Below are 13,911 nucleotides of genomic sequence, written 5' to 3'. Positions count from 1 at the left end.
CACTTCCCTGCCCCTAAAGCAGCCTGGGCACTAGACCCAGCACACACTAACTACGCGCTCAGAATTCTTGGTTGACAATTACTTAGCCCTTCTGGCTGTTTCTTCACTTAAAATTTTGTGTAATAGTGGTTATGCTTCTCCTACAGCTGTGTTTTGAAAAAAACAATGAGATAATGAAGCACAGGGCTTAGTATAGTGTATGTACTCAATAAATACTAATTATGAATACTGATTAATAATCAGTATCCTAATAGAGTTCCCTAGAATTCTTGCCCAGTTAAAAACCAAACCAAACCCGGTGCCGTTGAGTCGATTCCGACTCATAGCGACGCTATGGGACAGAGTAGAACTGCCCCATAGTTTCCAAGGAGCGCCTGGTGGATTCGAACTGCTGACCCTTTGGTTAGTAGCTGTAGCATTTAACCACTACGCCACCAGGGTTTCCCTTGCCAAGTTAGGAGCTCAGAAATCACGGATGGGACAGGTTTTCTGGATTAGAAGATATTTGAAAAAGACACTTGATTCGTGAAGTCTGCCTCAGGACTAGGTTATGGGAAGGAGAGGCAGCAGACGGTTGTTGGCCCTGGTAAGCATCCCCATTGCCCTCTTCCAGGGAGCCCACAGGAACGAGGTCTGATACAGTGGAAAGCCGGGGCCCATGCCAACAGTGAGATGTCCACCAGCCTCAAGAGCTACGACTTCCCCATTGGAATGGGCATGGTAAAAAGGATTGCCTTTCTGAAATACATTCCTATCTGCCCAGTCTTCAAAGGATTTTCTTCAAGGTCAAAGCAGGAGCTTCCAGTTCCAGATGACACACCAGAAAATATGGAAACTGGGTCTGTGTCCACCAAGGTCTGAAATATTACTTCCAGGCAAGGTAGGATGAATGTTAGTTCTATGGTTTTTTTCTGGGAGGGTTGAATAATCAAAACATTCTTAAGCTTTAACCAAAGAAAATCCAAACTACTGTTTCCATTTTTGTGATCTATTGCGTGTCCTCAAAGAGAAGGTGGAATGGGTAAAAAGTCAATAGATGGATTTTGGGTGGGATTCCTTAGCCATTTTATACTGAGATAGAGCAAAACTTCCAAACTGGTGTGGACCACAAAGAGGTTACCACTATGCTGAAACAGTGCTCCCTTAGGGTTCCTGGGCAGAATCTGGGCCAACCAGAACTCACAAGTCAGTAACTTCAGTTACGGGCAGCCTCATCTTTATACTTCAGTATGCTAAACAGATATTACTTTATCACATGAAAAAGACTGATACAGCATAATAGTAAAAATCTCATATAAGCTGCCTTGTTTCAATGTTGCTGAGTGCCATCGAGTCGACTCCGACTCATAGTGCCTCCATAGGACAGAGTAGAAGTGCCCCACAGGGTTTTCCTAGGCTGTAATCATTACAGGAGCAGATCAGCAGGTCTTTTCTCCCACAGAACCGCTGGTGGGTTTGAACTGTGGACCTTTTTGGTAAGCAGCTGAGCATTTAACCATTGTGCCACCAGGGCTCCCTCCCTTATTTAAAATTAATGCTGAGACAGGATGGCTTTGATTAACCTAAAGCTATGCAAGTACAGGCCCAACGGGATAATCATTTGTACCCAGGGCTTCAAAACCTCCCATCTCCACCTGTAATGCAGATGCCTATCTCTACAGTTAAACATCAAAGTAGTTTCATTGTGCATATTCCCTCAGATACACAGGAAAAGCTCCAACAAAATTACAGTTCAGCCTAGATGATTCTTTAATACGAGTAACAGCAATCACTTAAATATAACTTTCTATGTGCCAAGCCCTACCTTAAGTGCTAGATGTACATTAATTTCTCAAACAATTCTGCTATAGATACAATTACCATTTTACAGATGTGGAAACTGAAGCACAGAAGGGTTAAGTAACTTGCCACAAAGTCTGACTAGAGTCTTTGGTCTTAGTCATTAAAAGTTACAATGCATCTCTAATTCCAGTTTATAATCCCCAATTATACTGCACTACGCCTCATATATTTGACATTCTGCTGTGCCACTTACAGTACTGAGCTATTAAGAGAACAGAGGCAAAATGGCTGTATCATGGCTCCAAAAAAAAAAAAAAAAAAGTCAGGCATGATTGCTTCTGCTTCATAGCTTCTTTAAAAACCCACCTAATATGTAATTCGTTAAGGTGGCTATTAAAGAACACTGAGGCACAGGTACTCACAACAGTGGACCACCAGAGAGAATGTGAGCCAGAATCGACTACATGGCCTTCTTAATCTTTTTTTAATCCTCTCCTGGGGCATTTATTGCTGGGAAAACCAAGGAACCCTCTGGCCACCTGAGTTCACTACTGCTAGGGTTATGGAAAGGACCTTGGTCTAAGGCCAGTGGCAGGTACAAATTTCAATGACAAACATTAAAATTCTTGTGAGCCGAACAAGCTCAAGACAAGTCCAGAGGACATTATCAAGAGCTGAGTAGGGCCACGAAGCGGAATTGTGTGTGGAACCAGGAGATTGCTAGTTGGTTGTCAGTCTAGCTACCCACGGAAGCAGCAGACAAAAACTCAAATGATGTACTGCATTGGGCAAATCTGTTGCAAAAAACCTCTTTAAAAAAAAAGGTGTTAAAAAGTAAAGTTGTCACCTTGAAGACTAAGGCACGCCTGACCCAAGCCATGGTATTTTCAATTGCCTCATATGCATGTGAAAGCTGGACAATGAACAAGGAATACCAATGTACTGATGCATTTGAAGTATGGTGTTGGCGAAGAATGTTGAATATACCATGGACTGCCAGAAGAAAAGAACCAATCCCTTGGAAGAGGTACAGCCAGAATGCTCCTCAGAAGCAAGGATGGTGAGAATTTGTTTCACGTACTTTGGGGACATGTTATCAGGAGGGACCAATCCCTGGAGAAGGGCATCATGCTTGGTAAAGAAGAGGGTCAGCAAAAAAGAAGAAGAACCTCAATGAGACGGACTGACACAGTGGCTCCAACAATGGGCTTAAACACTGCAAGGCTTGTGAGGATGGTGCAAGACCAGGCAGTGTTTCGTTCTGTTTCACACAGGGTTGCTATGAGTCGGAACTGACTTGATGACACCCGATGACAACAACGATGACACGTGAGATTGCCTGGAAACCCTGAAGGTGTAGTGGTTAAGAGCTACATCTGCTAAACAGAAGGTTGGCAGTTTGGATCCATCAGACACTCCTTGGAAACTCTATGGGGCAGTTCTACTCTGTCCTATAGGGCCGCTCTGAGTCGGAATTCACTTGACAGCAACAAATATAAATAAGCTTGTTATGGGGGAGGAGGAGACAAAGTCCAGGTGAATCAAAATAGTAGACCAGCCATGGCTTGTGAAGGTCAGAAACCGGTCAGCATTATGATGGTCAGCCAAAAACTTTCTTAACATGGCTGCCCTGACACTGCAGCCTGAAGAGATGAAGGAGGGTTAAAGAGTGGTCAGATACTTACCCAGCAACATATTTGTTCCTATGGAATCTAATAAAGCCTGCTCTCTGCACATTTTCCCAGCAGGACTGTCCTGAAGCACTAAGCCCACACTAAAGTGGATATCACCAACGGAGAGCCTGCATTCCAGCATCCAATAAACACAACCATCAGCTCAGTTCTACTATTATTTATTTTTTTAAATATTTTTGAAAAAATATAATTTTTTTACAATATTTTCAACTTAAACACTATTCACACTGAACACGTATGGCAGCTTAACCTACCCAAATATGAAGTTTAAGAAGCCAAAACTGTTCTAGCTTTGTTAAAAGAAAATTTGTGCTGCAGACTATTGTGATGGTTAACAAAGCAAGGAAAAGCACCGTTCAAATCATAATGTTACGATTTCTTTGTTCAACTGGATTATGGGTTGGTCAAATGTTAGACTACACACAGGCATAACTATGACGCAGTGGACTCCTTAGAAGATGCAATTCTCAAATCGCGTATCTCCTTAGATGTAGTATTAGGGGAATTCAACATTTCTAACATGATAACATACCATAAAAGTCAGGAATAGTTCTCATCACTACCTTGTAACCTCAGTAACCAAAGAAAGACAAGTCTTTAATAAATTACTTCAAGTTAACTAGCAGGCCTTCTTAGAAAAAGATTTTTTTGATGGGGACAAATGCAAATTGAAGACTGAACTGAGAAATTTCCTTAACATTTGAACTTAACTCAGATTTACCCATTTAAAAAAAGTTTAAACGTTAACAAGTGTTAATCCTAAGGGAATAGTTTAGCCTCAAAATAGACAATTAGGTAAGATTTAGAGATCATTTAATTTGGTACTTTGTCACAAGTTGACTGGTGCTTCTTTCCTTGCTGTCTTCGCATCAAGCCATGGAGACAGTTCTATTTTCAGTAAATGTTTGACAGCTTTTTACTTAATAACAGTCTCAGCACTTTTATTAAGCATGCAAGACTAACAAAACTTTGGCAATGCATAAGTGTAACACAGTGACAAGGGAGAGCTTTTACAATTAAGTTTTCTAATACTGCCTTCACAGTGTGGAAATTGTGCTACATCCACCAAAAGAGGGCCCCATCTACTCAAATATTTCAGTACTTCACCCCAGGAACAAACTCCTTTGCATTTGGATTCAGATTGCTCTTGACCTGGAAAATAAGTACATAAAAAAGCAAGTTCATTAACAGCTGGCTCTGGATACTCAGAAGCATTCAACCCAGATCTACATGCAAAAACATCTTCTAAAAAATACAAATAAAAAGCAAGAACTCAGATTGTAAGTTTAAACTTAACCCAAAATCTATGGCAGAGAAAAGAAGAACCAGGTGTAAGCTATATATATTATATCAACTTTTCTAAGGAGGCAGCAGGAACTGAAATTGTTTTCCTTAAGTGTAATCAGAAAACAACTAACTTCACATAAACTAAAACAATGGCACTAAACAAGGAATTGTTATTTAATTGTCACTTGACTTTCTTTAAATACTGTCATAACATGCAATCGTGTTAAAACAGGTATTGCAATTATGATTACAGTCACCAGGGAACTGTTTATGGATTAATTTTACTTATGATCCTCACTGAATATACGGAGTTGTCGTTCTTCAACTGCTGTCTTCTAATTCCCACAGGAAGCATGGTATATAACAGGAAAAGAAAACTACATGGGGAGTCAGAAGACCTAAATCTGAATCCCAGCTGGGCTCCTAACTTCCAATGTAACCTTGGATAAATCATCCTCTCTAAGAGTTTTTGTATCAGTTAAAAGAAAAGGGGACTGGGTCACAGTCTCTAAGCACCTTAAAATTATTATTCAGTGTCTCTGAATCTTTGCTGTCCTAAGTAGATGTTTCAGAGTATGGGCAAGAATAGCTGGAAATTCTCCTCTACCACATCTAGGACTGCAAGTTAATAAAGAAGAAAAAGGGACAGATTCCAAGCCCTGAAATGTAGGTATGCTGGCAGACTTTTAGACTGAATCTGATCCCTACACCATTTACCTCAAGACCAAAGCATAAAATTAAACAACATGTTGGAGCAATGATTTAATTTTAGTTTCCTAATTCATACACAACCATTTCCTTCAACAGGATATACTCTCTCTTCCCTCAAAGGAACTATATCTATACTTTAAAAGTGTGAGGTTTAAATAAAAAAGCAGCATTCCTGAATGTGCAACTTTTTACCAACCGCAAAAGAAGCAATTAATCTCAAAAAGATGTAGTGAAACAAACCAGGTTTTATATTATGGAATTGGTACTGGGTAGAGATTAAATTTATATATTATTCTCAGCATAAGCTTTGCTAATCAGGATAATCAGGATTATTTGTGGAGTGACTAATACCACCATAAACAAGAACAGTCATGCGCAGCTTCATGTCCACAACACGTTCTGTGAAACAGGACGGTTTGTGATTTGGACATTGTATGAACACCATATTATATAGGCAGTCCCTGGGTTACAACCGTCTGACTTACGTACAGCCTGTAGTTATAAACCAACCCCTGTAAAGCCTGTTGTATGTATAACCTTGTGGGACCAGACATATATGTGGTCATATGTTAACAAAAGAGGTTATGCAGCACATGACTATATATCACAAAACACTATTCCGATCACGTATCAGCTCAACTGGGTTATCAGCATTTACTGTAACAAACACTATATACCAAAGTGTAAATTTCAGTGTTTTCTATACAGCCCTTTAAAAGAAGGGTTTACAAATACCTGACTGGGGCAGGCTAGCTATATAATAAATCCTCTGGGAGTGCTTTTTAAAAATTAATATGCCTAGGAGACGGATTCTGCAGGACTGGGGTGCAGCTTAGAAACTGATTTTTTTTTTTTTTAGTGTTTCTAAGGTAATTGTAATGTATGGTTACATTAGGAAATTGTTGCACAGTGACCAGGAGACAATTAAAAAAATACTTCAGAGTCCAGCGGGCAAATTCTAGAGAACTATCTTGTAGCAGCAACTAGAGACTGTAAACATGGACGGAAAGATTAACATTCAGACTTAAAGAGAAAATTTTGTTTGATTTCAGAAAACTATTAATTTTAGTGAAGGATATATCAGGTTCTAATCCAGTGCTGATGCTTAGTTATCTTAATTCCTGGAGAAACTTTTTACTGCAAATATACCATCAGCAACGAGACACTGAGAAGAACTAAAACGCAAGTAGGTGTGTGTCCCTTTTCTGCCAAGAACTTGTGAAAGTCCTTATTAAATCGCAGTTCCAAATGGAGTTAGGGTACCTCAACCAAAACCCTGGGTCAGGAAACCAAACCAAAAACCAAACCCGCTCCCGTCAAGTCGATTCCGACTCACAGCACCCCTACAGGACAGAGCAGACTTGCCCTATAGGGCTTCCATGGAGCGGCTGGTGGATCTGAACTGTCAACCTTTTGGTTAGCAGCTGAGCTCTTAACAACTGCGCCCACCAGGGCTCCTAGATCTCCAAAATCTTACCTTCCAGATAAAATTTTGCAAATTTCACCAAATGTCTAGGATAGGATTAAAGAGCAAAATCTGTCCAACAAGCAACTTTTGTACAGTATAGGTAAGCCACCTGAACATACTGTACATACTTCTTTGGTATTATTAATTCTTTAAGACATTTAAGTAGCCTTTTAGTATCAAGACTAAAAGCTGTGGTCAGAAGTCTATTTGGTCTAAGACTAGCTCCAGAGTATTGCCAGAAGTCACTTCATGTCATAAGTAAGACTGGTGGAGGCCTCTGCTTCCATTTTAAGAAGCAGCACAAATTTCTGAAGGGGAAGAGATGCAGAACTCTTCTTAAACAGATGGTGGCTGGTTTTTCCACTTATAGGAAAGATGACTAGGTTTTAAAAAGATGAAAAATAACTTTTTACCACAAGATCTTCCAGAGAAGAGCCATCACTGATAACAAGGTCATTAAATTGGTCCTGGATTTGGTCCATAGTTTGTGGGAGATCTCGAGCTGGAATAAACCACTCGTGTTCTTCTTCCTCTTCCAGCATTTCTTGAAAACAACGTTCAATAAATTCTTCTTCCCATAACTCCTCTTCTATCTGGATTTATAATAAAGGATAATTTATAGCAAACTTGGTAAGATATCACTAAAGATATCACTAGGAATGTCTTAAAAATATCTTGAACTAAGCCATTTAAAAACACATCGTATTTCCTCTTCTGCTTCTGTGCTAAGGGAAAAAATGCTTACCATAAAGACCTGGGATGATCTTGTATTAGCAGGATGTTCTTTTTTCCACTGAGGGTGGTAGAAAAGAAGTAATAAAGGAGTGGCTCTCATTGAGTAATGTGCATCAGAATTACCTGTGACACTTTAAAATTATACAAACCCCACCTCCACCCAAAAACGACTGAAAGAGAATCTCTAGGAGGGCACATGTGAAAAACAAAACACAACAAAACAAAACACAAGTGATTCTCACTAAGTATTTTACTCTTGAACATCCACTATTAGATATGGAGATACCACCAAAGCCATAATATAAGGGAAGGAACTATAATGATGATAGGGATAGCTGCCAGAAACAGGAGAATAAAAGGCAACATTTATCAATGTATAAGAGTTCTCTGAAGTTGAAAACTCTGGTGTCAGATTTTCCAGGCTGACCAGACTGAGAACCTCAGGTAAGAAACAGCAATAATTCTGCATCCCAGTACCTATGCTCACCTGCTCCTGATTCCTGAATTCCCTTGACTTTCACTGCAATATAGCAGTCTGATTGGCGTAAGGCAGTGGTTCCCAAACCTGACTGCTCACTGGAACCATCTGAGAGCTTTTTAAAAGCAGTTTCCTGGGCTGCAGCCTAGTACTCCTGAAACAGAACTTCTGGGGATGGGACCCTAAAACAAGCTCCCCAAGTTATTTCAACGAGCAGTTAAGCCTAGTAGTAATATGATAGCCACACCATCTCAGCACCTAAATAAAATGAGTAGTGGCACATAAATCCATATATTTCACATATAAGGAATCAGATTAAAAACGTATTTTAGGGAAAAGTATATTCATATTATTTGAAGGCTACAATAGGCTACAAAAAAGAACGCTTATACACAAAACTAACTTGTCTGTTGAATTCCTCTTCATTTTCCATCCACATGTATTCTGCAAATGGATTGTCATCTTCATGAGAATGACCGTTTATTATCACATCGTCATTGATGATGCTTGGGCTAGTACTGCTGCGACTTGGATCTTTCATGGTTGTCGTTTTTAACCTTATTAAGAAAAACAATAGAGTTACTTTATAGTCAGTCATTCTTTCAGTTCTCAGTAAGCACCTACTTTTACCAGGCATCATGGTTAGGTGTTAGATGCACATGATATATTAAGCTAACGATGTTAATGTTGAGGAAATAGCTAAGAACAGCCTAAACTCATCTATGAACTCTAATATCAGTAAATGAAAGCAATCAATGCCTTAAACAGAATCTCCACATCATCTTATTTTACACTGGACAACACCAGCTTTATAAAACAGGTATGGTCTGGAAAACTTGGCCATCAAGTGACTTTATCAAAAGCAAATTCTACTTTTAAAAATGATTTCCAAAAGTCTAGAGACTGAAAGTGAAAACTAACAAACTTTTAATAACCTCTTGGTTTCTTCAGGCCCAAGGTGCAGCTCTGGATCTCTCCTTCATAGTCCAGTATCTATTTTGCTTTTTTTTCTGGGTCCACTAAATTCCCCTCTATCTGAATTTCCTCACTGAGCTTCAGGCATCTAATCTCTTTTTATCTAAGTAAAAGAAGTATCTAACATACTAGGTATGGTTTCTTACAATCCACTCACTAGTTGACGCCATAATTTAACCTAATTGATACATTGCAGGTTAAAAATTCCAAGCCTGAGGTTTCAGATTCTACAATATTCTACTAATCATTAAGTTTGAAATAGCTAAAAATGAATTCATATAAAACAAGAGTCACATGTACATAAATTCAAGCAGTAGTGTGACTTGTGCCAACAGAAGGAAACAGCATACCTAATGAGGGCAGTGTTCAAAAAAGGCCTATTCACTCCAAAATTTTCATAATCAAGCAAAACGCTAAAACTAAAATCTCCTAAAAGAAATCTCCCCCTCCCCTTGGGATAAGGTTCAGGGGAGGGAGATCAGCTTTATGTGTGTTGACTGGCCCTTTAAATTTAGTCTATGGGCTTATTCTTAACAGAACATAAATATAATAAAAACCCAATAGCTTTTTATATAATACAAATTTAGTCTCTCACCTAGGGAGGGGGGTTTCTACTCCCACACACATATCTATTTCTCAAATACTGCTGACAATAGCATCATGGTGGTGAAATTTTTAATTGTTAAGAGGTCCTCAACTAAAATTACTGGGAACTTCTTCCCTAGTTGTTGTATGTGCATGAAAGAGAGGCAGAGACAGACTCTGAGAGTTATGTATACGGTAGGGTGTCAGCAGGAAGAAAACATGTGAAACTGTACCGTGAAATCAGATAAGGCAGAAAACAAAGGATATCTTCAATGTTTTTATTTATCATTAAAATTGCCAGAAAAACTTTTTATTTTGATAACAAGTTTTGACTAAATGGCAGTCAGTTCCTCTAAAGAAAATTATTCATTCTATATCAAGCTACCAAACATTTACATGCTCATCCTTATACTTTAGATTTGCCTTAATATTAAATATTATGAGTAGCAGGAGTTGATTCCACCTTGCAACTGGATGGAAATTTACCGAAAAGTGTGTATATGTGCCTATCATTAACCTATGTTCAAACATACCCCAATTTATAACAGCTTTTCATTATTATTTTCCCAACTTATACCCTACAGTCCTCTGCTAAAGAATAACCATTAAATACTACCTTTCAGGAGACCACAGCATCAAAAAAATGACAGGAAACACATCATTTACATCTTTAGTTAAAAACAGCAGAAGAATTCCTACTTAGCACAGACCAAACCAAACCAAACCAAACCCAGTGCCGTCGAGTCGATTCCAACTCATAGCGACCCTGTGGGACAGAGTAGAACTGCCCCATAGAGTTTCCAAGGAGTGCCTGGCAGATTCCAACTGCCGACCCTTTGGTTAACAGCCGTAGCACTTAACCACTATGCCACCAGGGTTTCCAACTTAGCACAGAGTACAGGGATATTCAAGCACAGCTGTACTCTGACACACAGGGATCACCATAGTCAGAACTGACTAGATGGCAACTGATTATAGGATATTCAATATTCAGCTGGAATTAAATAGTTAAGCAGCAACTATGTGATATGTATCTATTCAGAAATACTTGTAACTTGCTTTTAAATATGTTTCAGCTGAGTGAAGTACAGTTATACATAAATGCAATCTTTTTTTTTTTTTAAAGAGTATTTTCCACACATATCGTGAATACAAGCTCGTACAAACAATGAAAAACCTGCCTCAGAAAACTCTATAGTCTGGGGATAATCAGGAAACCCACCTCCCCACTAGTTTGATGCCAACCAGTTGATAAAATATAAACAAACAGTGCTTAGCAAACAGCTCAATATCTGCATTTGACAGGGACTAGGTCAGCTTTTTTGCCATTATCACCTCATCAAACAACCTGTAAGCTTTGGTATAGATCTCTATGAAAGACAGCGATTGAAATTACTTTCAGTAAAGCAATACTTGGAAAACAAATCATAACTGAGGCCAAAAAGAACAAACTGGAGCCTGGGTACTAATCTTATACCTTAAATGGCTGAGGGAAGAATTGCTTACCAGATGTCTGGGGCAAACAATAGACAAACCAAAAAGTGTGGGAGGAAAGCTGGGGAAGGAGATGCTTTGTGCAATAAGAGCTTTGAAAAGCTCCTGCATATTCTGGGAAACCTGGAAAGCTACACGCGTGCCTAGTGCTGGGTACATGCTCAAAAAAGACCTGAGAAGGCCCTAGGCTCTCACTTCTAGCTGACTGTTACGCTCCACGCAAGCAAGACCTGAAAGCTATGGCAGAATTATAAAGTTCCTGGCTTAACACAGATACACAGCCCATCTGCAAAGACTGAGAGTTTTGTTTTTTTTTGTGTGTGTTTTTGTTCTTGTTATTCCAGGCACTTAAGGAAATCTCTATCAAATCATTAGCTGACCACTAAGCAAACACAACAAAGACTTCAGTGACCACACATGGCAAAGAATACAAATGTTACAAAATTAGTTTGGAAAAGTCACTAAACAATAACTACTACAAAAAGCAGAAACAACAAACTCTGGAAAGAGAGGAAAATCTGATTTCCAGTTGCCGCATTACATTATTCAAACTCTATACTTTTCAACAAAAAATTATAAAGTATGCAAAGAAATAAAGTATGGCCCATACAAAGGGGAGAAAACCGACACTGTCCCTGAGGAAGCCTAGATATTGAACAAATACTTTAACTCAACCATTTTAGATAGTCTCAAAGAGCTAATGGAAACTAATCAAAAAACTAAAACAAATCATGAGACTGTCTCGCCAAATAGGGAACATCAATAAATTACAAAAAAAAAAACAAAAACCCTGTTGACGTTAAGTCGATTCTGACTCATAGCGAACATGAAGGACAGAGTAGAATTGTCCCACAGGGTTTCCAAGGAGCACCTAGTGGATTCGAACTGCCGACGTTTTAGTCAGCAGCTGTAGCTCTTAAACAGTACGCCACCAGGGAGGAGCCAAATAATGACCCAGTAATACCACCCCAGATGGATAATCCAAAAGAACTGAAAACAAAAACCTGTATACCAATGTTCATTGCAGCACTACTTACAAGAGCCAAAATGTGAAAATAACCTAAATTTCCATCAACAGATGAATCAATAAACAAAATGTGGGCTATACAGACAGTGGAGTATTACTCAGCCATAAAAAAAAAAAATGAAGTGTAGATACATGCTACAACATCAATGAACTTTGAAAACATTATGCTAAGTTAAATAAGTCAGTCACAAAAGAACACATATGATCCTATAAGGAAAGAGACGATGGAGAAGCTCAATACCACCAGTCAGAACAAGGCCAGGGGCCTACTGAGACACAGACCATCAACTGCTCATATGCAAGGTCAAGCTGAAGCTGAAGAAAATCAAAACAAGTCCACAAGAGCCAAAGCACAACCCTGAATATATCCCACCTTAATTTAGAGACCATCTCAAGAGTAGATTTGACACACTGAACGCTAATGACCAAAGACCAGATGAGTTGTGGGATGACATCAAGGACATCCATCATAAATAAATAAAGCAAAAGGTCATTAAAATGACAGGAAAGAAAGAAAAAACCAAAATGAATGTCAGAAAAGACTCTGAAACTTGCTCTTGAACTTAAGAGTAGCTGAAATGAAAGGAAGAAATGATGAATTAAAACAGCTGAACAGAAGATTTCAAAGGACGGCTTGAGAAGACAAAGTATTATAATCAAATGTGCAAAGACCTGGACTTAGAAAACTAAAAGGGAAGAATATGCTCAACATTTCTCCAGCTGAAAGAACCGAAACAAACAAATTCAAGCCTCAAGTTGCAATACTGAAAGATTCTACAGGGAAAATACTGAACGATGCAGGAAGCATCAAAAGAAGATGGAAGGGGTACACAGTCAGTGTACCAAAAAGAATTGGTCAATCGATGCTCAGCCATTTCAGGAGGTAGCATATGGTCAAGAAATGATGGTACTCAAGTTAGAAGTCCAAGCCGCACTAAGGCCTTGGTGAAAAACAAGGCTCCAGGAACTGATCGAATACCAATTGAGATGTTAAAGATGTTTACTTGTGTTTTACTGACTATGCAAAAGCATTTGACTGTGTGGATCAGAACAAATTATGGGTAACATTGCAAAGAATGGGAATTCCACAACAATTAATTGTGCTCACGAAGAACCTGTACAAAGACCAAGAGGCAGTCATCCAAACAGAACAAGGGGATACTGCGTCATTTAAAATCTGGGAAGGTGTGTGTCAGGGTTGTATCCTTTCCCTATACTTATTCAATCTGTATGCTGAGCAAATAACCCGAGAAGCTGGACTATATGAAGAAGAACGTGGCCTAACGATTGAAGGAAGACTCAATAACAACCTACCATATGCAGACGACACAACCTTGCTTGCTGGAAGTAAAGAGGGCTTGAAGCACTTACTGATGAAAATCAAAGACGTCAGTAAAGATTATACCTCAACATAAAGAAAACAAAAATCCTCGCAACCGGACCAATAAGCAACATAATGATAAAAAAAGAAAAGACTGAAGTTGTCAATTATTTCATTTTACTTGGAACCACAATTAACGTCTATGGAAGCAGCAGTCAATAAATCAAACAATGTGTTGCATTGTGCTAATCTGCTGCCAAAGACCTCTTTAAAACGTTAAAAAGCGAAAAGCAAAGATTTCACTTTGAGGACTAAGGTACACCTAACCCAAGCCATGGTACTATCAATCACCTG

General features: G+C 38.9%; 2 protein-coding genes across 4 annotated transcripts in view; one reads left to right on the top strand and one right to left on the bottom strand.

Annotated features, from left to right (window-relative positions):
- The window catches only part of SLC23A1 (solute carrier family 23 member 1), a 31,143-nt gene that overhangs the window by 10,420 nt on the left and 6,812 nt on the right, over window positions 1–13,911 (top strand). The window contains exons 15-16 of one of the 3 annotated variants that reach the window (XM_049873766.1): window positions 614–880; window positions 5,112–5,663. In XM_049873766.1, coding sequence (XP_049729723.1) covers window positions 614–861 — 248 coding nt within the window. In that variant the 3' untranslated portion in view covers window positions 862–880; window positions 5,112–5,663. Of the gene's footprint in view, window positions 1–613; window positions 881–3,530; window positions 3,615–5,111; window positions 5,664–13,911 lie in introns of those variants that run through there. The other 2 variants (XM_049873769.1, XM_049873768.1) reach the window with 2 other exon arrangements.
- The window catches only part of PAIP2 (poly(A) binding protein interacting protein 2), a 29,277-nt gene continuing 18,984 nt past the window's right edge, over window positions 3,619–13,911 (bottom strand). The window contains exons 2-4 of the mRNA XM_049873775.1: window positions 8,559–8,712; window positions 7,356–7,535; window positions 3,619–4,628 (exon numbers count right to left, since the gene is read on the bottom strand). Of these exons, the coding sequence (XP_049729732.1) occupies window positions 4,572–4,628; window positions 7,356–7,535; window positions 8,559–8,696 (375 nt within the window). The 5' untranslated portion in view covers window positions 8,697–8,712 and the 3' untranslated portion in view covers window positions 3,619–4,571. The remainder of the gene's footprint in view (window positions 4,629–7,355; window positions 7,536–8,558; window positions 8,713–13,911) is intronic.

Source organism: Elephas maximus, chromosome 2 (assembly GCF_024166365.1).
Source record: "Elephas maximus indicus isolate mEleMax1 chromosome 2, mEleMax1 primary haplotype, whole genome shotgun sequence".
NCBI classification, from domain to species: domain Eukaryota; kingdom Metazoa; phylum Chordata; class Mammalia; order Proboscidea; family Elephantidae; genus Elephas; species Elephas maximus.
Note: the sequence above shows the minus strand (reverse complement) of the source record. Positions and strands in the feature narration are given on the sequence as shown.